Consider the following 27,273-nt stretch of genomic DNA (forward strand, 5'->3'; position numbering starts at 1 on the left):
AGGAGCTTTCCATCAGCACTTAATCTGAGGAAACAGGAAGAGGGAATATTCAGGATAAATGAGATGTAGTGAAGGATGTAATTACTCAACACTTTCCTCATCTTCATCAGGGTAAAGAGAGCAGCGTCTCCAGCACCAGTGTAACAAAGACACAGTAGAGACAGAGCTGCACTCTCACTGGATGTGAAACATTCAACCAAATTCAAAAACAAATGTACTTTTTTTTTTTTTTTTTTTATCCACCCCAACTTTAAGGCGCACACAAACACATACGCACACACACAGGCGCACACACACAAAAGATTGCTCGGAATTTAACTTTCTGGTAAAATGTGTTCTCTGAATTCAATTAATATTACATTAAAAACTTAAATCCTTTAAAATAGTATCTCTGTGTGCGTGTCAAAAACAAACAAGGAAACGTTTTAATACTCTAAGCTATTAGCGCTCTATATCTCTCACTGTGTGTGTGTGTGTGTGTGTGTGTGTGTGTGTGTGTGTGTGTGTGTAAAATATTTAAATCATAGATTGAAAGCTCAGTCTACATGTCTTACCTGTATTGTCTATGTAATGATACAGAGAGTCCTGTCACACATACATAAGAAACAGATGATTATGGCCTTCCGTAGATCAGAAACACACACACACACACACACACACACACACACTAACCACAATAACACTAATGTTCCTGCTACACTGTGTGTGAGAGCAGGTTGTATTTGAAAACACACAGTTGAGTGTCAGATCAGATCAAGGACAGGGGATTTCTACATACCTGAGTGTCTCCAGTCTGCAGTGGGGATCCTCCAGTCTAGCAGAGAGCAGCTTCACTCCTGACTCTCCTGGGTGGTTGTAGGTCAGATCCAGTTCTTTCAGGTGGGAGGGGTTTGACCTCAGAGCTGAAGCCAGAGAAGAACAACCTTCCTCTGTGACCAAACAACCAGACAGTCTGCAGATAGGAGGGAGAAAGAGGAAAATGTGTTTGCGCGTAGCAGACTTTACTATAAAGAAAAGTTAGGAATTACAAACCATGACACAGTAACCTTTTTATCTGGAAGTTTTTAACATTTTTTAAATATTCTTAACTTTTTCATGATAACACATGCCTACTGTCTTCTTGATGTAATTATTCCCAATGTTATTAAAAATTTGTAATAATCATTGGTAGTATTTTTGTTTCCATAGTAACAGATGAAAGTCTAAAGAATGTTTTGTACTTTATGGTTCATTTTCAACATCGCTATTTGTTATATTTATATTATTTTAATTTATAATTAGAAAGGAGAACTGCAGTCAACTCTACCCTTAAACCATTAAGAAAATGGCTTTTGATGTGATAACATGTTTTCCTGTTTGCTTTATAATCCCCACTGCCCTGATTCTCCAGTCTTGTTTCTTATGAGTTAGTCACTGTTTTTAAATGAGTTTTCAGTCACTGGTTAACATGGAATAACCCAGTAGGTTTCTGTAAAGGGTGAACCTCCTAAGCTTGTTCCTGCTATTCAGAGGTTACTTACATGTTGAAAAAAGACTAGTACTGTAATCTTCAGTTTCATCGTGTATCTCACATACCACTTTGTAAAATGACAGCTCACTACACTTTCCCCAAACCCTTAAGATCCATTAGTATTTGTACAGCTCACTACACTTTCCCCAAACCCTTAAGATCCATTAGTATTTGTACAGCTCACTACACTGTCCCCAAACCCTTAAGATCCATTAGTATTTGTACAGCTCACTACACTGTCCCCAAACCCTTAAGATCCATTAGTATTTGTACAGCTCACTACACTGTCCCCAAACCCTTAAGAACCATTAGTATTTGTACAGCTCACTACACTGTCCCCAAACCCTTAAGAACCATTAGTATTTGTACAGCTCACTACACTGTCCCCAAACCCTTAACATCTTTAGGTGTTTATAAACATTTAAACATTCTAGGCATCAGCATTGTTTCCTGTATTTCTACAGTATTCTAGTTCATTAGTATATTGGACTCTAACCAACTGTACTGGCTATGAGTAAATGACAAATGAGTAAAACACTGAGGGTAAAATGACACACGAACAGAGTAAACGGAAACACAATGACAACCACAGTACCAGGAGCGTAACAGACATGACAGAAGAACGTGAATTATCAAAATAACCAACCAACTAGAGGACAAAACACAGGGCATAAATAACCAAGACAGTCAGGCACAGAACAGACTCAGGAGAAAATGGGAACAGGGAGAACCAGAACACAAACTGGAATGAAGGAACAGACGAGCGGTGGAGAAAACAAAACTAAGGAACGGAACCAGGGAATACTGAAAAACAGATGACAGGGAAACCATGACAACAGGAACGCCAGGAGGGTGGCCATTCCTGACAGGGGTTAGTAACAATCAGAGGGGTAGGGGTTAGTAACAATCAGAGGAGTAGGGGTTAGGGGTTAGTAATTTAATCAGAGGGGTAGGGGTTAGGGGTTAGTAACAATCAGAGGGGTAGGGGTTAGTCAGAGTCAATCTTTTTTACTGACAATCAGAGGGGTAGGGGTTAGGGGTTAATAACTTAATCAGAGGGCAGAACAAAGGGGTTGCAGCATCAGCCCTTTTCTTGTGTCTCATTTCCAGTCTAGTCTCTTTATGGGAACTGCTATATCGCCTCCTTCCTGTAAAACCAGGTACAACTACTGAACCCTTTTCCTGATGGGTCTGTTTTTCCAGTATAATGTTATACAGTGTAATGTGAACTTACTTTACTATTTGATGTAAATTAGCTCATTCACTATGGCATTTTGAGCCTCCTTTATTGAGACTGAGATAATACAGACATTCATCCAGGGCACAGCCAACTTCATTATCTCATCATGCTTCACTATCCCATCATACATCACTATCCCATCACGCTTCACTATCCAATCTTTTCTTAATTTTCAATTCAGTAATGACATAACAGAAAGTCCACCTGAGAATCTTCAGTCTACAGTGTGAACTCTTCAGTGCAGCAGAGAGCTGCTCCACTCCTGAATCCTGAAAGTCACATGTTGTGAGGTGCAGTTCTCTCAGGAAGGACTTGGCTGATGTCAGAACAGAGCAGAGACTTTTACTGCTGTCTGTTGTGAGATTACAGCCTGTAAGACTGCAAAGACACAGAAAATAAAGCCCAGTGTTAAAACAGCATGAAATCAAGGCACACAGAAATAACAAACAACATTGTTAACAATAATTATTCACTTAATTGGTATTATTTACATGAATTAACATATCTGTAGACTAAACAATCAAGTGATAAAAATATTGAGTCAAAGAGGAAGATTTTTAGAAACAAATGATTATGAAGAAACTGTCAGAATCTGGTGAAAGTGAAATGTGTCAGAGCAGCTTTAGCACATTAATTCATGAAGGAGGGGAGGTGCTTGTCTCATTAGAACACAAGAAAATGATCTAAAAGCCCCAATCACTTAAATACATCACTTCATAAAGATATAACTGTTTTACTGTGTATACGTCACTTCATAAAGATATAACTGTTTTACTGTGAATACGTCACTTCATAAAGATATAACTCTTTTACTGTGAATATATCACTTCATAAGGATATAAAGCATGGAGCAGGACGCACAGACTTCAACAAGGACGAACATTTAATTGAAACATACACAATGGCACTCGCACGTATTTCAAACAAGGAACATGAAACGGTTAACAATAAACAGACACTATAAACGGGAAAACGTATAATAACAACACTAATGTTTAACATTAATATGCTACATTAACGATGACCAATGATACTGCACACACTAACAAGGGTTTATCGCAAGTCTGATTATATGTCTAAATTACAATCATCTGTAAGTTAGATCTACAAAGCGGTATGTGAAGTTCCGAAGTGTTTCATCGTACCGACATAGTGGAGATTTACTCTCAGCGCAGCCGCAAAACAAGTCCGTGTAGGAGGGACTGACTCCATTGGCTGTATAGACTGCATGTCTATGATTGGCTGCAGAAAAATGACGGACAGGTAACTTTGGCTGCTGATTGGCTTAATAAAAATGACTGACATCAGAAATCGGTTGTGTAATTGGCTTCAGTTGAAAATGATTGACATGTGCTCCGCCCTCTACTTTCCCGCTGGAGTTCCTGTAGTCTCTCCCTTTTTCTCCCTTTTCCCACTTTTCTCGCCATTAGTTGGGCGGATTGGAGATACGCGCGGTAAGTTCATTCTGTTTGATAAAATGCGATGTCGGTGCAGTTTAAACAACGTGTTTTGTAAGCAAATTATGTGTTTAAATTGTAGGTTCACCCAAAAGTGGATTAAATGTAAAGATTAAAGTCCTGGGGAAGTTAACGCTACGCATCTGAAATGGCGGACACCAGGCACGATTGCGCAGTTATATTTAAAATAACGTAACGGGGTCAGATATATGTGGTCAGTTATTGTAAATCTGGATTTGAAGTCGTAGTTAGTCAGTGATCTTTCCAAATGGTCCCACTTAAAACTCATCTGTCCTAAACGTAAAGTTGCTGCTGTGATGTATGTTTTTTACAGTTAGTTTCTGTTCAGTTTCAGCCAGTTTGTAGTGTTGTCCACATTCTCAGTGGACAGTTCAGATTCCCTGTATAGTTCATTAGCTGTAGTGTTACCTGTAGTTAGGATGGGACGGTCGACACGGACGTTTCTACGCTTGTTTCGAGTTTCTGAAGCGCAGCGTTTTGAAACGCTGATCCGAAGTGTGACTCAAAACGGCCATGTCACGTGACCACAGGTGAACTAAGCTTGTGTTTCTACAGGTGTTATACAGTACCTGCTGCTCCTGGCTTTGACTGACAGTGTCTGAAACAACCCTGATCACACATCTGTCTCAGTCACAAACTCTATGAACGCTTAGAAGTCAAGAAAACACATACCAACTTTGAGGGTTTTTTTTGAGAACAGAGAATTTGAGAGACAGAGAGATTCAGTGTTGTCTAGATAGAAGGTTATTGATAGGACATATTGACTGATAGGCTAGTGAGAGACATCCAGTGAGCAGTAGTTATAGATACAGTGACATTAATATATAGAAAATGTGTGTAGAGAGATCCTCTGGTTTACTGACAGGAGTGATGTGCTGTATATCCACACATTTATATAATGGTAAAAACACCTGTGTATGCCAGCGACAAGTGTTCACTGTGAATGAATCTTTTCCAAGACTGAGGAGGTAATTTGGGAAGAGAAGAAGCCCCCAAACAGCAGAACAACGAATATTTTATAATATAAATAAAGATAATAAATATATGTGTGAGACATTGTTCCTTCGTTTGACCTTATTGATCTTCATGATCCATAATCATAATTATCTACTGTCATGGAACACGCCCCTTGCCACTGGTCACGTGGTCTGGCCCGCCACGTGCTGTGTCTTGTTGGTAACTACGCCCTGCCTGATGGCACACACCTGCACATGGTTGTGTTGTGTGTCTGTGTATTTAAACCCGTGTTGGTGTGTGCATCATTGTTGGTCATTGTTCATGTCATTGTTGTTAATGTTCACGTAGTTTGTGCTAGTTAGATGTGTATTTGTGTTCATCATGTTGTGTGAGTGCCGTTGTCGTAGGCGTTATATGTTAATAAACGTCTGCCAAAGTCGAGGGAGTCGGCGCGTTCTGCAGCACTCGGGCCGTTACATCTACATTCACAAAACTTCCTTCTGCCGTAGATGAAACCTGTTCCACACAGAAAATTCATTAAATAGGTCTGCACTTCATAGACTACAGAGTACATGTGAACCCACACACAACCCTACAGAGTACATGTGAACCCACACACAACCCTACAGAGTACATGTGAACCCACACACAACCCTACAGAGTACATGTACACCCGCAGAACCCATGTGGTTATTTATCCCAGTAAACATTCTTTCTAAATGTCATGTCTTGCACATGAAACTGAACTACCAAGAATTTGAAATGCCTTACAGAACACAACAGAAAACAGAAGCATCTGAAATATTTATTGATCATATGTATTGATAGCCTGGCATAACCCACCAGAATAATATCTAGGCAGAGTAGTTTAGACTTTGTTGTTTTACAGAAAAAAAATTATCAAGATGTTGGCAGAAGTGGCCACTGTGGAGATCATGTCAGATTGTTTCTGTTCAACAGGCCCAGACGTGATGGACGAATTATGATGAATATTATTTAATTTTGTTTTTCCTTATAACATATTTATCCAGTTAAACTCTGTCTCATTGGCTAAATATGTTGATCGATTATCCAGTTAAATGTAGTGAACTACTGATGTACACTGATTAAGGGCAAAGATACCACCACCTATAGTGTACTGTAAATGTAGTGAACTACTGATGTATACTGATTAAGGACAAAGATACCTCCACCTATAGTGTACTGTAAATGTAGTGAACTACTGATGTACACTGATTAAGGACATATAACAAACATGATGTGAGTTTTGTCAGGCCTTGATTCAGTGTGATTCACTCTGTGTGTATCAACTGTTGACAGGGAGCAGAGAGCAGCATCTCCAGTGTCCAGCGTTGTGTGTGTGAAGAGGAACAACTCCATGATGGAGCCTCATAACTCCAGCAGTGGAGGAGGAACCTTTGACCCAAAGTGAGTACATATCTGTTACACCATTTTACACATTTATACTCTTTTGTAAGTGTGTTATGGAGGGTCACTGAGTGATGATGGTCATTTATCAGGAGGGTGAGGTGTTATTAAACACTCAGCTGGGGTTGTGTATTCGGGTATATGGTGTGTGTATTTTGAGCTGTTATGTCTGTGTTGATTAAGATGTTATTAGGAAAAGTCCTAATAATGTCACAGTTACATCCTCCTCACCTTTAGCCCTGCCCACATCTAGCTCATCTCCATCTGCAGTGTGCAACACTCAGTGTACATATTCTACTTTAACTTTGTATCAGTCTGTTCCTCATTAATGCCCAGTTCTCCATCTCTATCCAGGTTCATTTATTTCACTGCACAAGTTTAATATTTTCATTAGTACTTTAATTTTTCTCCTGATATTCACTTTCACTTGATGTGAATTATTTTCACCATTTTTGTGATCACCAGGTGGGGGAGCCAGAGAGCAGAATCTCCAGTTCCCAGTTGTGTGTCTCTGAAGAGTAACAACTCCATGTTCGAACTAACTGGATTCAGTGGTAGATCATCTCTGACTGACCCCAGGTAAGAGAGTGCTATAGATGTAGAGCTACTAGACTCTGACTGACCCCAGGTGAGACAGTGCTATAGATGTAGAGCTGCTAGACTCTGACTGACCCCAGGTGAGACAGTGCTATAGATGTAGAGCTACTAGACTCTCTGACCCCAGGTGAGATAGTGCTATAGATGTAGAGCTGCTAGACTCTGACTGACCCCAGGTGAGACAGTGTTGTAGATGTAGAGCTACTAGACTCTGACTGACCCCAGGCGAGACAGTTCAAGTTCAAAGTTTAAAGTTCAAAGAGGTTTTATTATTTTATTTATTTTTATTTATTTATTTACACTTTGAGTATTTTTGTGAGAACAGAGAATTTGATTAAGGACACTGATTAAGGACAAAAATATCACCACCTATAGTGTACTGTAAATGTAGTGAACTACTTGTGTCCATTGATTAAGAGCATATAACAGACATGTTGTCAGGTTCAGTATCACTATTTTGGCTGAACCTTAATGTAACAGTGACAGAATGTTAATGCAACAAGAAACAGAATAAACAAATCTTGTGCTGAAGAAATAAGCATTACAGAATTTCACTCTGTAGTTTTTGATGGACATAGCTATAGAGCTGTGTATTATTAAAGTCATAGCATAACACATCTGAAACTATAAATCATCACTATAGTGTCTTACTTCAATGCAACTGCACCACTTTATGTTGCAGATAGTTTCCATGATGAAATGTCACAATGATCTATTTCACAGACTAGCGTTGATAGATTCTGTCTGTCATCTCACTAATGTGTACCCTGTGTAGTGTTCTATATAGACCCGTCTGTGTGGGGGAATGTGAGTGAGTAGACCATTACATTTATGGCGTTTGAGGTTAAGGGTCTTGCTGAGGGACCCAACAGTGGAACCTTGGCAGTGGTGGGGCTTGACTTGTAATTGCAAGGTTGGTGGTTCAAGTACCTTAACCACTCAGCTTGGTTATATATTGGACTTGTTGTTTCTGGTGTGAGTGTGTGTGTGTCAGAAATGATGCGGTTGCTCCTCTTCCCATCATGCACAGATTAACACACCGTATGCATCACTAGTATAAATACATGTGTTCTCGATAGATTAATGTGCCGTATGCAGTGAAAAGCTTTGAATCAAGTCAATTTAAATTGAGAATTCAGTGTAAATATGATGAAATTACACTTGAATTTCTTTGTCATTGGGTGTGTTACATACTGGGTATGCTGGTTGCTAAATAGTGTTATTTGGTGCTTTGGCAGTTGACGGCCAGTGTGCACATATTTGGGCCATTACGCGTCAGAATAACACGCCAACATAATATGCACATATATACGGTCTGTTACGGTAACTGAGTGCTCAGAGTATCACTCCAACATAATATGCACCTATATACTGGCTGTTACGGTATCTGAGTGCTCAGAGTATCACTCCAACATAATCTGCACATATATACGGTTTGTTACGGAATCTGAGTGCTCAGAGTATCAATCAAGGGCCTGAGGGAACTTTGACGCATATATGAGAGCTTTATGTTCTCATCCACATGTATGTTTCATACAACTTTTTTATGTGTCTGTATTTTTATATGTTCTTATTCTTCCACTTTGTATCTATTTTATGTAGTCTGTTTCACATGGCAACAGACGGTCCTACAATATTTCACTACATGTAGTACTGTGTATAACTTTTGTGACGAGTGAGACGCACAGACTCCCTCCACTTTGTGAAACATTTACTGACATTAAACATTTAAGACAAGGGCGGCACTCACACGTTACATTAACAGGGAACAAAAACACTCTTAACCACAACACTGGCTGCACAAACATGGATACGAACATGCCGCTAACAACGACCAACACTGAGATGCGCACTGGCGGGTTAAAGAGACGGACAAACTCAACGCTGAACCCGGGGAGGTGCGCGTCATCACGGGGGCGTGGCCCCCTGCACCACGTGACTTACGGGGGCGGAGCAGTCCGTGAGAACAAATATCACAGACACAGTGAAGGTCTCCACAGGGCTTTGGGAATTTAGAACCAGCACTGAAAACCTTTACAAAATCGCTCACCAAATGGAAACTGTATAATATTAATGCATTAATACATTTGAAAGCATCCAGACTTCAGTTCCCACTGTGTGGAAACATTACATCTCCTGTGGGAAGCATTCTGGGAAAGTTGATTACTTATTATGGGGATTTGCTATTTAATTTCTTTAAAATAGAAACACATACAAGTGATGGTGCACAGCTTTTGTGTGTTTAAAGGGAATTTTAAATATATTCAGTATAACATTATTTATGTATTTAGTGGAATATGTAACTGAATCCAGTAGTGTGTTCAGTGTTCTGCTGTCAGCACTATTTCAGTTGTCCACCTGCCTTGTTAATATCAGTGTGTACTTCATTTTTAATATGTTGTCAATTTTGTCAGGAATTTATTCACTGTTGATTCATTCTGTGTATGAACTGTTGACAGGAAGCAGAGAGCAGCATCTCCAGAGTCCAGCTGTGTGTGTGTGAAGAGGAACATCTCCACAATGGAGCCTCATAACTCCAGCAGTGGAGGAGGAAGCTCTGACCCAAAGTGAGGAGCTTTCCATCAGCACTTAATCAGAGGAAACAGGAAGAGGGAATATTCAGGATAAATGAGATGTAGTGAAGGATGTAATTACTCAACACTTTCCTCATCTTCATCAGGGTAAAGAGAGCAGCGTCTCCAGCACCCAGCTGTGTGTCTTGGAAGAGTGACTGGTCCATAGATCCTCCTCCTGCATTGAGCAGTGCACCTGTGCCCTGTAACCCAAAGTGAGTGACACATTACACACTCAGGAATTCTTTCATAAGTGTAGGTTTGGCAGGGTGGAGGGGTTCTTTTCCATCAGTAATGTAAGGTCTATTCCATTTTTACAGTTTTAAAATGTTCTCTTTTGAAGGCACACATCCACGTCTGCAAGACCTCTGGCACATTCTGTATGCAGAATGGCAATGTCTTGAGCAAAATTTGTCAACATTTATTGAAAAGGTTTTTCAAGGAGACAAATTATAGAATCCAGTAATTGTAGCATGAAACGTCTGTATATCAAACAGTTCCTGGAGTATCCAGCACACATGTTTATGCTCCGTTTATCTCCTGCATTGTCTTTGCTCTATGTTCACTCATCCACTGAGTCCTGTGGATGGACGTGTGATTCGTGTACACTCCTCCACTGAGTCCTGTGGATGGACGTGTGATTCGTGTACTCTTCTAATTGGTTTAGTGTCTAGATGTTGTTTTTAACCACTCTGTCTTTGCCATCTCGTCCACCGCTTCTGTCTCTGGTTTGGGGGACAAAGAAAGAAATGAAAATGAACTTGTTGGTTTCAAACTAGTATATAGAAAAAGCCCATGTACTGACCCTAAGCAGATGCCATGGATGGTCTTAGGAGCTCAGACATGTAATTAAAATGTATTCTGACTGCCAAATAAGGGACAAGTTCCAGGTGGTTTATAGATTTTTTTCACACCACCATGAGTGTCTCTTTATCAATACTACACTGATAATGATTTTCTGATCATTCAGGTTGGTAGAAGTTCCTGTATTAAAATCAACTAGCCATCTAGTAATGTCTTAGTATAACAACCTGTTTTAGCATGTACCTGGCCAAGCCAGCTTCAGTGTTTGGCATCATGGACCAGATGCATTGTGTTTAATTTCTAATCATATTTTGATGTCCGAGGAACATCTCCACAATGGAGCCTCATAACTCCAGCAGTGGAGGAGGAAGCTCTGACCCAAAGTGAGGAGCTTTCCATCAGCACTTAATCTGAGGAAACAGGAAGAGGGAATATTCAGGATAAATGAGATGTAGTGAAGGATATAATTACTCAACACTTTCCTCATCTTCATCAGGGTAAAGAGAGCAGCGTCTCCAGCACCCAGCTGTGTGTCTTGGAAGAGTGACTGGTCCATAGATCCTCCTCCTGCATTGAGCAGTGCACCTGTGCCCTGTAACCCAAAGTGAGTGACACATTACACACTCAGGAATTCTTTCATAAGTGTAGGTTTGGCAGGGTGGAGGGGTTCTTTTCCATCAGTAATGTAAGGTCTATTCAATTTTTACAGTTTTAAAATGTTCTCTTTTGAAGGCACACATCCACGTCTGCAAGACCTCTGGCACATTCTGTGTGCAGAATGGCAATGTCTTGAGCAAAATTTGTCAACATTTATTGAAAAGGTTTTTCAAGGAGACAAATTACAGAATCCAGTAATTGTAGCGTGAAACGTCTGTATATCAAACATTTCCTGGAGTATCCAGCACACATGGTTATGCTCCGTTTATCTCCTGCATTGTCTTTGCTCTATGTTCACTCATTCACTGAGTCCTGTGGATGGACGTGTGATTCGTGTACACTCCTCCACTGAGTCCTGTGGATGGTCGTATGATTCGTGTACTCTTCTAATTGGTTTAGTGTCTAGATGTTGTTTTTAACCACTCTGTCTTTGCCATCTCGTCCACCGCTTCTGTCTCTGGTTTGGGGGACAAAGAAAGAAATGAAAATGAACTTGTTGGTTTCAAACTAGTATATAGAAAAAGCCCATGTACTGACCCTAAGCAGATGCCATGGATGGTCTTAGGAGCTCAGACATGTAATTAAAATGTATTCTGACTGCCAAATAAGGGACAAGTTCCAGGTGGTTTATAGATTTTTTTCACACCACCATGAGTGTCTCTTTATCAATACTACACTGATAATGATTTTCTGATCATTCAGGTTGGTAGAAGTTCCTGTATTAAAATCAACTAGCCATCTAGTAATGTCTTAGTATAACAACCTGTTTTAGCATGTACCTGGCCAAGCCAGCTTCAGTGTTTGGCATCATGGACCAGATGCATTGTGTTTAATTTCTAATCATATTTTGATGTCCGAGGAACATCTCCACAATGGAGCCTCATAACTCCAGCAGTGGAGGAGGAAGCTCTGACCCAAAGTGAGGAGCTTTCCATCAGCACTTAATCTGAGGAAACAGGAAGAGGGAATATTCAGGATAAATGAGATGTAGTGAAGGATATAATTACTCAACACTTTCCTCATCTTCATCAGGGTAAAGAGAGCAGCGTCTCCAGCACCCAGCTGTGTGTCTCTGAAGAGTGACTGGTCCATAGATCCTCCTCCTGCATTGAGCAGTGCACCTGTGCCCTGTAACCCAAAGTGAGTGACACATTACACACTCAGGAATTCTTTCATAAGTGTAGGTTTGGCAGGGTGGAGGGGTTCTTTTCCATCAGTAATGTAAGGTCTATTCAATTTTTACAGTTTTAAAATGTTCTCTTTTGAAGGCTTACATCCACGTCTGCAAGACCTCTGGCACATTCTGTGTGCAGAATGGCAATGTCTTGAGCAAAATTTGTCAACATTTATTGAAAAGGTTTTTCAAGGAGAAAAATTACAGAATCCAGTAATTGTAGCGTGAAACGTCTGTATATCAAACAGTTCCTGGAGTATCCAGCACACATGGTTATGCTCCGTTTATCTCCTGCATTGTCTTTGCTCTATGTTCACTCATTCACTGAGTCCTGTGGATGGACGTGTGATTCGTGTACACTCCTCCACTGAGTCCTGTGGATGGACGTGTGATTCGTGTACTCTTCTAATTGGTTTAGTGTCTAGATGTTGTTTTTAACCACTCTGTCTTTGCCATCTCGTCCACCGCTTCTGTCTCTGGTTTGGGGGACAAAGAAAGAAATGAAAATGAACTTGTTGGTTTCAAACTAGTATATAGAAAAAGCCCATGTACTGACCCTAAGCAGATGCCATGGATGGTCTTAGGAGCTCAGACATGTAATTAAAATGTATTCTGACTGCCAAATAAGGGACAAGTTCCAGGTGGTTTATAGATTTTTTTCACACCACCATGAGTGTCTCTTTATCAATACTACACTGATAATGATTTTCTGATCATTCAGGTTGGTAGAAGTTCCTGTATTAAAATCAACTAGCCATCTAGTAATGTCTTAGTATAACAACCTGTTTTAGCATGTACCTGGCCAAGCCAGCTTCAGTGTTTGGCATCATGGACCAGATGCATTGTGTTTAATTTCTAATCATATTTTGATGTCCGAGGAACATCTCCACAATGGAGCCTCATAACTCCAGCAGTGGAGGAGGAAGCTCTGACCCAAAGTGAGGAGCTTTCCATCAGCACTTAATCTGAGGAAACATGAAGAGGGAATATTCAGGATAAATGAGATGTAGTGAAGGATGTAATTACTCAACACTTTCCTCATCTTCATCAGGGTAAAGAGAGCAGCGTCTCCAGCACCCAGCTGTGTGTCTTGGAAGAGTGACTGGTCCATAGATCCTCCTCCTGCATTGAGCAGTGCACCTGTGCCCTGTAACCCAAAGTGAGTGACACATTACACACTCAGGAATTCTTTCATAAGTGTAGGTTTGGCAGGGTGGAGGGGTTCTTTTCCATCAGTAATGTAAGGTCTATTCCATTTTTACAGTTTTAAAATGTTCTCTTTTGAAGGCACACATCCACGTCTGCAAGACCTCTGGCACATTCTGTATGCAGAATGGCAATGTCTTGAGCAAAATTTGTCAACATTTATTGAAAAGGTTTTTCAAGGAGACAAATTATAGAATCCAGTAATTGTAGCATGAAACGTCTGTATATCAAACAGTTCCTGGAGTATCCAGCACACATGTTTATGCTCCGTTTATCTCCTGCATTGTCTTTGCTCTATGTTCACTCATCCACTGAGTCCTGTGGATGGACGTGTGATTCGTGCACACTCCTCCACTGAGTCCTGTGGATGGACGTGTGATTCGTGTACACTCCTCCACTGAGTCCTGTGGATGGTCGTATGATTCGTGTACTCTTCTAATTGGTTTAGTGTCTAGATGTTGTTTTTAACCACTCTGTCTTTGCCATCTCGTCCACCGCTTCTGTCTCTGGTTTGGGGGACAAAGAAAGAAATGAAAATGAACTTGTTGGTTTCAAACTAGTATATAGAAAAAGCCCATGTACTGACCCTAAGCAGATGCCATGGATGGTCTTAGGAGCTCAGACATGTAATTAAAATGTATTCTGACTGCCAAATAAGGGACAAGTTCCAGGTGGTTTATAGATTTTTTTCACACCACCATGAGTGTCTCTTTATCAATACTACACTGATAATGATTTTCTGATCATTCAGGTTGGTAGAAGTTCCTGTATTAAAATCAACTAGCCATCTAGTAATGTCTTAGTATAACAACCTGTTTTAGCATGTACCTGGCCAAGCCAGCTTCAGTGTTTGGCATCATGGACCAGATGCATTGTGTTTAATTTCTAATCATATTTTGATGTCCGAGGAACATCTCCACAATGGAGCCTCATAACTCCAGCAGTGGAGGAGGAAGCTCTGACCCAAAGTGAGGAGCTTTCCATCAGCACTTAATCTGAGGAAACAGGAAGAGGGAATATTCAGGATAAATGAGATGTAGTGAAGGATGTAATTACTCAACACTTTCCTCATCTTCATCAGGGTAAAGAGAGCAGCGTCTCCAGCACCCAGCTGTGTGTCTTGGAAGAGTGACTGGTCCATAGATCCTCCTCCTGCATTGAGCAGTGCACCTGTGCCCTGTAACCCAAAGTGAGTGACACATTACACACTCAGGAATTATTTTATAAGTGTAGGTTTGGCAGGGTGGAGGGGTACTTGGCAGGGTGGAGGGGTTCATTTCTGTCACTCCTCCACTGGAGGAGTTCCATCACATTTTGGACAAATTAAAAATGTTACATTCTTTGAAAATTATGTTTGAAAAGTATATGTACTTTTCATGTACCTTTCCATGACCAATAGAGAAACAGAACACAGTGAGGTGTTATTAAACACTCAGCTGGGGTTGTGTAACCTGCACTCTACTGTACACACCAGAGGAGCCTCATGAGATTTTATTGGCATCGAGACCTGCATTAACTTTACAGCAATTCTGTTAGTAAAGCACATAAATGTACAGATGGAAAACTGATCTCTTAGTGTCTGGTGTGTGTTTGTTGTGTAGTACAGGTAGTCTCTCGCTGTCTGATCTTTTAGTGTCTGGTGTGTGTTTGGTGTGTAGTAGAGGTAGTCTCTCTCTGTCTGATCTCTTAGTGTCTGGTGTGGGTGTGTGTTTGGTGTGTAGTAGAGGTAGTCTCTCTCTGTCTGATCTCTTAGTGTCTGGTGTGTGTTTGGTGTGTAGTACAGGTGGCTTTAGTCTTGTAAACACCTACTGTTAATACCTCTAATTCACCACTAAATGTCATCTTCTACCTACCCAGAGTTACATGTCTCCCTTAACGCACCAGCAGTTTTAAACACATTTTTGAACGATTTGTACTTGTTCACTTTAACACTAGGTATCTGAAATTGTACACATAGCACAATGATCATTCAGGATTCAAATTGAAACAGACACTTGGGAGAAGACATCCATTCACATCCAGGCTTATTTGTCCATCATTTAGGTTCCATTTGAGCTCATTTAATACAGAAGAAAATGTCAAAAAAACATAAAACGCCTTTGATTTTTTTGGTGTATAATGTTTCTATTGATGCTGGAAATTGATTTTCACTCATACTCTGCATTCTTTGATTCACCAGGGTCTTGTGTAATAAATTGAACAGTTTTGAGCATATACATGAAATCACCATGAAATCACATGAATATCTACACAATGTTTTCCACTAGGTGTCCTACACTTCTCCAAAGGGTCCCTAAACCTCTCCAATGCAAACAAAGTCAATAATCACGATATATCAACTTTGCATGTTTCTTTTTGCCAAAACATAACAGTAAGTTACTTTAATAAGTTCCACAACAATATTAGCTTCATAGCGTCATTGTTAGCATCACTAGGGGAAAATACTGTACTAGCTACTACAACTATACTACCTAATACTGTAAATGCTGCAGAAAATACTGTAAATGCTGTAATTCTGTAAAGAAATAGTATACTTTATCATTTATACTTACGATTTGTAGCAGGATTACAAATTTTTCCAGTAGTGAATGGAAACATCCAATGATTTGATATGCAAACATCGAAGCTATTCTATGCTAGCAGCACTCCAACAATTCCACATAAACTTCAGCTAAAATAAGCCTCTTCCTCTCCATGATGTCCAAACATATTGGCAAAATCATCAAACCAATCTTATAGTTTCGCCAAACAGCGCCAAACCAATGCGCTACGCTATCTGCTAACAACACTGAAGCACTGACAGTATACGGCGCGCATACCTTTAAACATTAAAGGGATGACTAAACAAGGCAAGTGAGGGGTCTACGTTTTCATCTAAGCCTCCTCTATTTGATGAAACTGCTGCCAATCAAGCAGCTTGCCCTGGAAACCCCTGGAAGTAAATGTTAGTCGCCCTCCCGCCCCTTCTCTTTTCACACATAGGTGTGAATTGTTGTCACTCCAAAACAATGGCGCTGCAACAGCCAATAAAAATGAAAATAAAGTAGGAAAGGGGGGTGTCTAATGCTCTATTCAGGAACCGTTTTGCAGTAGCGTGCTTTTTCAGTTAACCAAAGGCTTGCGTAGTTTGGGTATTTTCCGAAGGAACCGAACCGGAACACAAACCTCCCTTTTACGCACAGAAGAGAGCACGCAGTTAAACAACTTTACTAACACTCCGTATACCGTTTAAACATGTCACGCAGTTGTTCTGATGGTAATTGAATTTTCTATGACGAAATCTGAACATATCTTATACCGGAAGAATGTTTTAAAAGGCAACTTAAAAGGGCAGGCACGATTTTGTGGAAATTTTACCTGAAAAACACGATGACTTCAGCGTACAATTTCTGGCGAATGGATACATGTAGATGGCTGAAAATCGGTAAGCAGGTACTTGTATTAGTCCTAAGAAATGTTATGTTGATAAATGTACTGTACTTTAAGAATATTCGATTTTATCAAGTAATTTATTTGAGTATGCCCGTTTGGGACCGCCCGCGTGCCCGCTAGGGGGCGCGGCGCATTATGGGGTACCTCTATATCACCACTAAATGTCATCTTATACCTACCCAGAGTTACATGTCTCCTACTGTTAATACCTCTATATCACCACTAAATGTCATCTTATACCTACCCAGAGTTACATGTCTAATACTGTTAATACCTCTATATCACCACTAAATGTCATCTTATACCTACCCAGAGTTACATGTCTCCTACTGTTAATACCTCTATATCACCACTAAATGTCATCTTATACCTACCCAGAGTTACATGTCTCCTACTGTTAATACCTCTATATCACCACTAAATGTCATCTTATACCTACCCAGAGTTACATGTCTAATACTGTTAATACCTCTATATCACCACTAAATGTCATCTTATACCTACCGAGAGTTACATGTCTCCTACTGTTAATACCTCTATATCACCACTAAATGCCATCTTATACCTACCCAGAGTTTACATGTCTCCTACTGTTAATACCTCTATATCACCACTAAATGTCATCTTATACCTACCCAGCGTTACATGTCTAATACTGTTAATACCTCTATATCACCACTAAATGTCATCTTATACCTACCGAGAGTTACATGTCTCCTACTGTTAATACCTCTATATCACCACTAAATGCCATCTTATACCTACCCAGAGTTTACATGTCTCCTACTGTTAATACCTCTATATCACCACTAAATACCATCTTATTCCTACCCAGAGTTACATGTCTAATACTGTTAATACCTCTATATCACCACTAAATGTCATCTTATACCTACCCAGCGTTACATGTCTCCTACTGTTAATACCTCTATCACCACTAAATGCCATCTTATACCTACCCAGAGTCACATGTCTCCTACTGTTAATATCTCTATATCACCACTAAATGCCATCTTATACCTACCCAGAGTTACATGTCTCCTACTGTTAATGCCTCTATAGCACCACTAAATGTCATCTTATACCTACCCAGAGTTACATGTCTCCTACTGTTAATACCTCTATATCACCACTAAATGTCATCTCATACCTACCCAGAGTTACATGTCTCCTACTGTTAATACCTCTATATCACCACTAAATGCCATCTTATACCTACCCAGAGTCACATGTCTCCTACTGTTAATACCTCTATATCACCACTAAATGTCATCTCATACCTACCCAGAGTTACATGTCTCCTACTGTTAATACCTCTATATCACCACTAAATGCCATCTTATACCTACCGAGAGTCACATGTCTCCTACTGTTAATACCTCTATATCACCACTAAATGTCATCTTATACCTACCCAGAGTTACATGTCTAATACTGTTAATACATCTATATCACCACTAAATGTCATCTTATACCTACCCAGAGTTACATGTCTAATACTGTTAATACCTCTATATCACCACTAAATGTCATCTTATACCTACCCAGCGTTACATGTCTCCTACTGCTAATACCTCTATATCACCACTAAATGTCATCTCATACCTACCCAGCGTTACATGTCTAATACTGTTAATACCTCTATATCACCACTAAATGTCATCTTATACCTACCCAGAGTTACATGTCTCCTACTGTTAATACCTCTATATCACCACTAAATGTCATCTTATACCTACCCAGAGTTACATGTCTAATACTGTTAATACCTCTATATCACCACTAAATGTCATCTTATACCTACCCAGAGTTACATGTCTAATACTGTTAATACCTCTATATCACCACTAAATGCCATCTTATACCTACCCAGAGTTACATGTCTCCTACTGTTAATACCTCTATATCACCACTAAATGTCATCTTATACCTACCCAGAGTTACATGTCTAATACTGTTAATACATCTATATCACCACTAAATGTCATCTTATACCTACCCAGCGTTACATGTCTCCTACTGCTAATACCTCTATATCACCACTAAATGTCATCTCATACCTACCCAGCGTTACATGTCTAATACTGTTAATACCTCTATATCACCACTAAATGTCATCTTATACCTACCCAGCGTTACATGTCTACTACTGCTAATACCTCTATATCACCACTAAATGTCATCTCATACCTACCCAGCGTTACATGTCTAATACTGTTAATACCTCTATATCACCACTAAATGTCATCTTATACCTACCCAGCGTTACATGTCTCCTACTGCTAATACCTCTATATCACCACTAAATGTCATCTCATACCTACCCAGCGTTACATGTCTAATACTGTTAATACCTCTATATCACCACTAAATGTCATCTTATACCTACCCAGCGTTACATGTCTCCTACTGCTAATACCTCTATATCACCACTAAATGTCATCTTATACCTACCCAGCGTTACATGTCTAATACTGTTAATACCTCTATATCACCACTAAATGTCATCTTATACCTACCCAGAGTTACATGTCACCTACTGTTAATACCTCTATATCACCACTAAATGTCATCTTATACCTACCCAGAGTTACATGTCTCCTACTGTTAATACCTCTATATCACCACTAAATGTCATCTCATACCTACCCAGAGTTACACGTCTCCTACTGTTAATACCTCTATATCACCACTAAATGTCATCTTATACCTACCCAGAGTTACATGTCTCCTACTGTCAATACCTCTATATCAACACTAAATGTCATCTTATACCTACCCAGAGTTACATGTCTCCTACTGTTAATACCTCTATATCACCACTAAATGCCATCTTATACCTACCCAGAGTTACATGTCTCCTACTGTTAATACCTCTATATCACCACTAAATGTCATCTTATACCACCCAGAGTTACATGTCTAATACTGTTAATACCTCTATATCACCACTAAATGCCATCTTATACCTACCCAGAGTTACATGTCTCCTACTGTTAATACCTCTATATCACCACTAAATGTCATCTTATACCTACCCAGAGTTACATGTCTCCTACTGTTAATACCTCTATATCACCACTAAATGTCATCTTATACCTACCCAGAGTTACATGTCTAATACTGTTAATACCTCTATATCACCACTAAATGTCATCTTATACCTACCCAGAGTTACATGTCTCCTACTGTTAATACCTCTATATCACCACTAAATGTCATCTTATACCTACCCAGAGTTACATGTCTCCTACTGTTAATACCTCTATATCACCACTAAATGTCATCTTATACCTACCCAGAGTTACATGTCTAATACTGTTAATACCTCTATATCACCACTAAATGTCATCTTATACCTACCGAGAGTTACATGTCTCCTACTGTTAATACCTCTATATCACCACTAAATGCCATCTTATACCTACCCAGAGTTTACATGTCTCCTACTGTTAATACCTCTATATCACCACTAAATGTCATCTTATACCTACCCAGCGTTACATGTCTAATACTGTTAATACCTCTATATCACCACTAAATGTCATCTTATACCTACCGAGAGTTACATGTCTCCTACTGTTAATACCTCTATATCACCACTAAATGCCATCTTATACCTACCCAGAGTTTACATGTCTCCTACTGTTAATACCTCTATATCACCACTAAATACCATCTTATTCCTACCCAGAGTTACATGTCTAATACTGTTAATACCTCTATATCACCACTAAATGTCATCTTATACCTACCCAGCGTTACATGTCTCCTACTGTTAATACCTCTATCACCACTAAATGCCATCTTATACCTACCCAGAGTCACATGTCTCCTACTGTTAATATCTCTATATCACCACTAAATGCCATCTTATACCTACCCAGAGTTACATGTCTCCTACTGTTAATGCCTCTATAGCACCACTAAATGTCATCTTATACCTACCCAGAGTTACATGTCTCCTACTGTTAATACCTCTATATCACCACTAAATGTCATCTCATACCTACCCAGAGTTACATGTCTCCTACTGTTAATACCTCTATATCACCACTAAATGCCATCTTATACCTACCCAGAGTCACATGTCTCCTACTGTTAATACCTCTATATCACCACTAAATGTCATCTCATACCTACCCAGAGTTACATGTCTCCTACTGTTAATACCTCTATATCACCACTAAATGCCATCTTATACCTACCGAGAGTCACATGTCTCCTACTGTTAATACCTCTATATCACCACTAAATGTCATCTTATACCTACCCAGAGTTACATGTCTAATACTGTTAATACATCTATATCACCACTAAATGTCATCTTATACCTACCCAGCGTTACATGTCTAATACTGTTAATACCTCTATATCACCACTAAATGTCATCTTATACCTACCCAGCGTTACATGTCTCCTACTGCTAATACCTCTATATCACCACTAAATGTCATCTCATACCTACCCAGCGTTACATGTCTAATACTGTTAATACCTCTATATCACCACTAAATGTCATCTTATACCTACCCAGAGTTACATGTCTCCTACTGTTAATACCTCTATATCACCACTAAATGTCATCTTATACCTACCCAGAGTTACATGTCTAATACTGTTAATACCTCTATATCACCACTAAATGTCATCTTATACCCACCCAGAGTTACATGTCTAATACTGTTAATACCTCTATATCACCACTAAATGCCATCTTATACCTACCCAGAGTTACATGTCTCCTACTGTTAATACCTCTATATCACCACTAAATGCCATCTTATACCTACCCAGAGTTACATGTCTCCTACTGTTAATACCTCTATATCACCACTAAATGTCATCTTATACCACCCAGAGTTACATGTCTAATACTGTTAATACCTCTATATCACCACTAAATGTCATCTTATACCTACCCAGAGTTACATGTCTCCTACTGTTAATACCTCTATATCACCACTAAATGTCATCTTATACCTACCCAGAGTTACATGTCTAATACTGTTAATACCTCTATATCACCACTAAATGTCATCTTATACCCACCCAGAGTTACATGTCTAATACTGTTAATACCTCTATATCACCACTAAATGCCATCTTATACCTACCCAGAGTTACATGTCTCCTACTGTTAATACCTCTATATCACCACTAAATGTCATCTTATACCTACCCAGAGTTACATGTCTAATACTGTTAATACATCTATATCACCACTAAATGTCATCTTATACCTACCCAGCGTTACATGTCTCCTACTGCTAATACCTCTATATCACCACTAAATGTCATCTCATACCTACCCAGCGTTACATGTCTAATACTGTTAATACCTCTATATCACCACTAAATGTCATCTTATACCTACCCAGCGTTACATGTCTCCTACTGCTAATACCTCTATATCACCACTAAATGTCATCTTATACCTACCCAGCGTTACATGTCTAATACTGTTAATACCTCTATATCACCACTAAATGTCATCTTATACCTACCCAGCGTTACATGTCTCCTACTGCTAATACCTCTATATCACCACTAAATGTCATCTCATACCTACCCAGCGTTACATGTCTAATACTGTTAATACCTCTATATCACCACTAAATGTCATCTTATACCTACCCAGCGTTACATGTCTCCTACTGCTAATACCTCTATATCACCACTAAATGTCATCTCATACCTACCCAGCGTTACATGTCTAATACTGTTAATACCTCTATATCACCACTAAATGTCATCTTATACCTACCCAGCGTTACATGTCTCCTACTGCTAATACCTCTATATCACCACTAAATGTCATCTTATACCTACCCAGCGTTACATGTCTAATACTGTTAATACCTCTATATCACCACTAAATGTCATCTTATACCTACCCAGAGTTACATGTCTCCTACTGTTAATACCTCTATATCACCACTAAATGCCATCTTATACCTACCCAGAGTTACATGTCTCCTACTGTTAATACCTCTATATCACCACTAAATGTCATCTCATACCTACCCAGAGTTACACGTCTCCTACTGTTAATACCTCTATATCACCACTAAATGTCATCTTATACCTACCCAGAGTTACATGTCTCCTACTGTCAATACCTCTATATCAACACTAAATGTCATCTTATACCTACCCAGAGTTACATGTCTCCTACTGTTAATACCTCTATATCACCACTAAATGCCATCTTATACCTACCCAGAGTTACATGTCTCCTACTGTTAATACCTCTATATCACCACTAAATGTCATCTTATACCACCCAGAGTTACATGTCTAATACTGTTAATACCTCTATATCACCACTAAATGCCATCTTATACCTACCCAGAGTTACATGTCTCCTACTGTTAATACCTCTATATCACCACTAAATGCCATCTTATACCTACCCAGAGTTACATGTCTCCTACTGTTAATACCTCTATATCACCACTAAATGTCATCTTATACCACCCAGAGTTACATGTCTAATACTGTTAATACCTCTATATCACCACTAAATGCCATCTTATACCTACCCAGAGTTACATGTCTCCTACTGTTAATACCTCTATATCACCACTAAATGCCATCTTATACCTACCCAGAGTTACATGTCTCCTACTGTTAATACCTCTATATCACCACTAAATGTCATCTTATACCTACCCAGAGTTACATGTCTCCTCACCTTGAGGAATCTTCATCTATCTCAGTGGGTGTCAGCAGAGAGGGTTATTCAGATTCATATGTCTCTGTTGTCTGTATTTTGTCTGGGTCAGAGCAGAACGTGTTTGTGACCTGATGGTGTAAAGCAGACTGTCTTCTCTGTCCCTGGACTACGTTCCTAAGAGAGATACATTCATTTCTATTTTCTGATCATATTCTAATACTAAATCATACGTTACTTCATCCATCCATAAATATAAAATCATATATTCTCATTTTTCTTTACTTTTTCTTTATATCATTACTGTATGAGTTTACTGACTGTTAGTGTATATATACTCTCAGTCTGACTACACTACAGTGTTTGTGTGTGTGTGTGTGCGTGTTTGTGTGTGTGTGTGTGTGTGTATTATTCCATCTCTTTGTGGTTCCTTAATCTTTCCCAAATTCCAGTAATATTATTATTTATAATATTATAATTAAAGCTGTAAGCTATAATATTATAATAAAGCTGCAGACTCAGTAATTAATTGAAGAGAATGGCAGGTCACACACATGAGTCACAGTCCAGAATATGTCTACCAGTCCAGGAGGTCATGATCTTTATACAGTTTCTCCAAGGACAGGTACACAACCACTATTTTCAGAGGTCTGACACAGAGACCATCTGAGCCCTTACTGAAGTCTACAGAGGCCTTTTCTACATGAACAGTTTATTTTAAACCATCCACATTTTCCTGCTTACAATATCATTTTATTACCTCATCTTCCTGTCTTGTGTTTTGTTATTGTTCCTTTTCCATGCATACCTTTTATTTTCTCATTATTGTTGAATCTCTTCTCTTCCTCTCATCCTCCCTTTGCTCTTTGTCTCTATGAGCAGGGGGAGGGGTGATCTCCTCCAGGTGTCCAGTTGTGGAGTGTGTGAGCAGGTTCTGACAGACCCAGTCTCCATCACCTGTGGACACAGGTTCTGCAGACAGTGTATCAGCAGCTACTGGGACCAGTCTGCTCCATCACGAGACTTTTCCTGTCCCCAGTGCAGAAAGAGATTCAGAACCCGCCCTGTTCTACACCCACACAAAGACATGGAAGTGTCCATACAGCAGGACTCTCGCACACCAGTGGATGATGTCCTACACACACACAAAACCTGCATGAAGAACAAGTATGAGAGTTTATTTGAGGGAACCAAATCACAAGAGAATAAAACCCTCCTGAACAGGGTTTACACACAACTTTACATCATAGATGGAGAGAGTGAAGGAGTGAATGAAGAACATGAGGTTTTACAGATGGAGAAAACACTCAGGAAACAGCTGGTACAAGACACTCCAATCTACTGCTCAGACATCTTTAAACCTGTACAAGGTCCTGAAGGAGAAATGACTGAAGGTGTCAGCCACACAGAAACAAAAGAAGATAAAGGCCCAGAAGTGCCAGAGCTCAAAACTGTTCTGACTAAAGGCATTGCAGGCATTGGGAAAACTGTCTCAGTGCAGAAGTTTATTCTGGACTGGGCCGAGGGAAAAGCCAATCAGGATGTAGATTTCATGTTTGTGCTTCCATTCCGTGAGTTGAACCTCGTTAAAGATGACCAGTACAGTCTGCATAGACTCCTGTGTGACTTCCACCCTGAGATAAAAGACCTGGACCCAAAGATATATGATGTGTGCAAATTTGTGTTCATCTTTGATGGCCTGGATGAAAGCAGAATTCAATTGAACTTTTCCCAGTGTAATAAAGTATCTGAAATAAGCATGACATCATCAGTGGGTGTGTTGACGTCAAACCTCATCAAAGGAGAGCTGCTTCCCTCTGCTCTCATCTGGATAACCTCCCGACCAGCAGCAGCCAATCAAATCCCTCCTCACTACATCAACCGTGTGACAGAAATTCAGGGATTCACGGACCCACAGAAGGAGGAGTACTTCAGGAAGAGAATCAGTGACCAAGACCAAGCTGAGAAAATCATCTCACACATAAAGACAGCAAAGAGCCTCCACATCATGTGTCACATACCAGTCTTCTGTTGGATCTCAGCCACTGTGCTTCAGGAAATACTAAAACAAACTGATACAGAAATCCCTAAAACTCTGACTGAGATGTACATACAGTTCTTGCACACTCAGATCAACATGAAGAATGAGAAGTATGAGGGGAAAAAAGAAAGCGATCAAAAGAAATATCTGGAATCCAACAGGTCCATGATTCTGAAACTGGCTGAACTGGCTTTCAAACATCTGATGGAGGGAAACGTGATGTTCTATGAAGAAGATCTGAGAGAGTGTGGCATTGATGTCACTGAGGCCTCCGTGTACTCTGGGATCTGCACTGAGATCTTTAGGGAGGAATCTGTGCTTTACCAGAGGAAGGTCTACTGCTTTGTACATCTGAGCTTTCAGGAGTTCTTTGCTGCTCTCTATGTGTTTCACTGCTATGTGGAAAAGAACATGGAGGTACTGAAAATCTTTCTGTGTGGAAGGAACAAATCTTTTCCTGAAGTTTCCTTGGATGTTTTTCTGAAAAGTGCAGTGAATAAAGCCTTGAAGAGCCCAAAAGGAGAGCTGGATCTCTTCCTCCGATTCCTTCATGGCATTTCTCTGGAATCCAATCAGAAACTCCTACACGGCCTACTGACACCCACTCAGAGCAGCCCGGAGAGTGTCAAGAAAATAATACAAAACCTCAGATTGAGTCAGAAACAAAATGTGAGCCCTGAGAGATTCATCAATCTCACTCACTGCTTGATTGAAATGAAGGACACCTCTCTACATGAAAACATCCAGAAATTCCTCAAGGAAGAGTCTTCCAGAAAGCTCACCCTGGCTCAGTGCTCAGCACTGGCCTTCCAGCTGCAGATGTCAGAGGAGGTGCTGGATGAACTGAGCTTGAAGAAATACAAAACAACTCTAAATGGGTTTTGGAGACTCCTCCCAGCTGTGAGCAACTGTAGACGGGCTCTGTGAGTATTTAACCACAATCACTGTATCTTAGTTAACTGAGGTTGAATCAGATTTTCTTCCACATATGCAAACCACAGTGAAAGAGCACAGATGCAGGTGTTTGATAGACAGGAGGTGGAGTCTGATAGCAGGAGCAGCAGACTGCAGGGATGGGAGGGAGGGGTATTAGAATCATCTGGGAGGGGTATTAGAATCATCAGGGGTGGAAACAGTATATACGTGATTAAATATACTGGACAAAACCGTATATAAGTGGCGTACAAGACATACAAAAACACTGTCCAACAATCACAGACCCAGGAGATCAGAGACCAGATGTACAAAAACACTACAACAATCAAAGACGAGGAAAGCAGAGCAAAAAGTCATGATTAACAGCAGGAATTCAGAAGACTGAGTAGGCGGGTGTGTAGAGTTTATATAGGGAGGAGATTAAGGGTAGACAGGTGTGTAGAGTTTATATAGGGAGCTGGTTAAGGGTAGACAGGTGTGTAGAGTTTATATAGGGAGGAGATTAAGGGTAGACAGGTGTGTAGAGTTTATATAGGGAGCTGGTTAAGGGTAGACAGGTGTGTA

At 39.8% G+C, this 27,273-nt stretch overlaps 2 protein-coding genes across 6 annotated transcripts in view; one reads left to right on the forward strand and one right to left on the reverse strand.

The window, feature by feature from the left end:
- LOC118241364 (NACHT, LRR and PYD domains-containing protein 3-like) overlaps window positions 1-27,273 on the reverse strand; it is a 520,672-nt gene that overhangs the window by 36,632 nt on the left and 456,767 nt on the right. Inside the window, exons 5-6 of the mRNA XM_035526158.1 lie at window positions 2,955-3,128; window positions 779-952 (exon numbers count right to left, since the gene is read on the reverse strand). Of these exons, the coding sequence (XP_035382051.1) occupies window positions 779-952; window positions 2,955-3,128 (348 nt within the window). The remainder of the gene's footprint in view (window positions 1-778; window positions 953-2,954; window positions 3,129-27,273) is intronic.
- Window positions 12,325-27,273, forward strand: part of LOC113568777 (NACHT, LRR and PYD domains-containing protein 12-like) — a 23,476-nt gene continuing 8,527 nt past the window's right edge. The window contains exons 1-4 of one of the 5 annotated variants that reach the window (XM_035526175.1): window positions 12,325-12,384; window positions 13,470-13,577; window positions 14,706-14,813; window positions 24,612-26,696. In XM_035526175.1, coding sequence (XP_035382068.1) covers window positions 24,820-26,696 — 1,877 coding nt within the window. In that variant the 5' untranslated portion in view covers window positions 12,325-12,384; window positions 13,470-13,577; window positions 14,706-14,813; window positions 24,612-24,819. Of the gene's footprint in view, window positions 12,385-13,288; window positions 13,357-13,469; window positions 13,578-14,705; window positions 14,814-24,611; window positions 26,701-27,273 lie in introns of those variants that run through there. The other 4 variants (XM_035526172.1, XM_035526173.1, XM_035526174.1 and 1 more) reach the window with 4 other exon arrangements.

This window comes from Electrophorus electricus, chromosome 5, assembly GCF_013358815.1.
Source record: "Electrophorus electricus isolate fEleEle1 chromosome 5, fEleEle1.pri, whole genome shotgun sequence".
Taxonomy (NCBI): Eukaryota; Metazoa; Chordata; class Actinopteri; order Gymnotiformes; family Gymnotidae; genus Electrophorus; species Electrophorus electricus.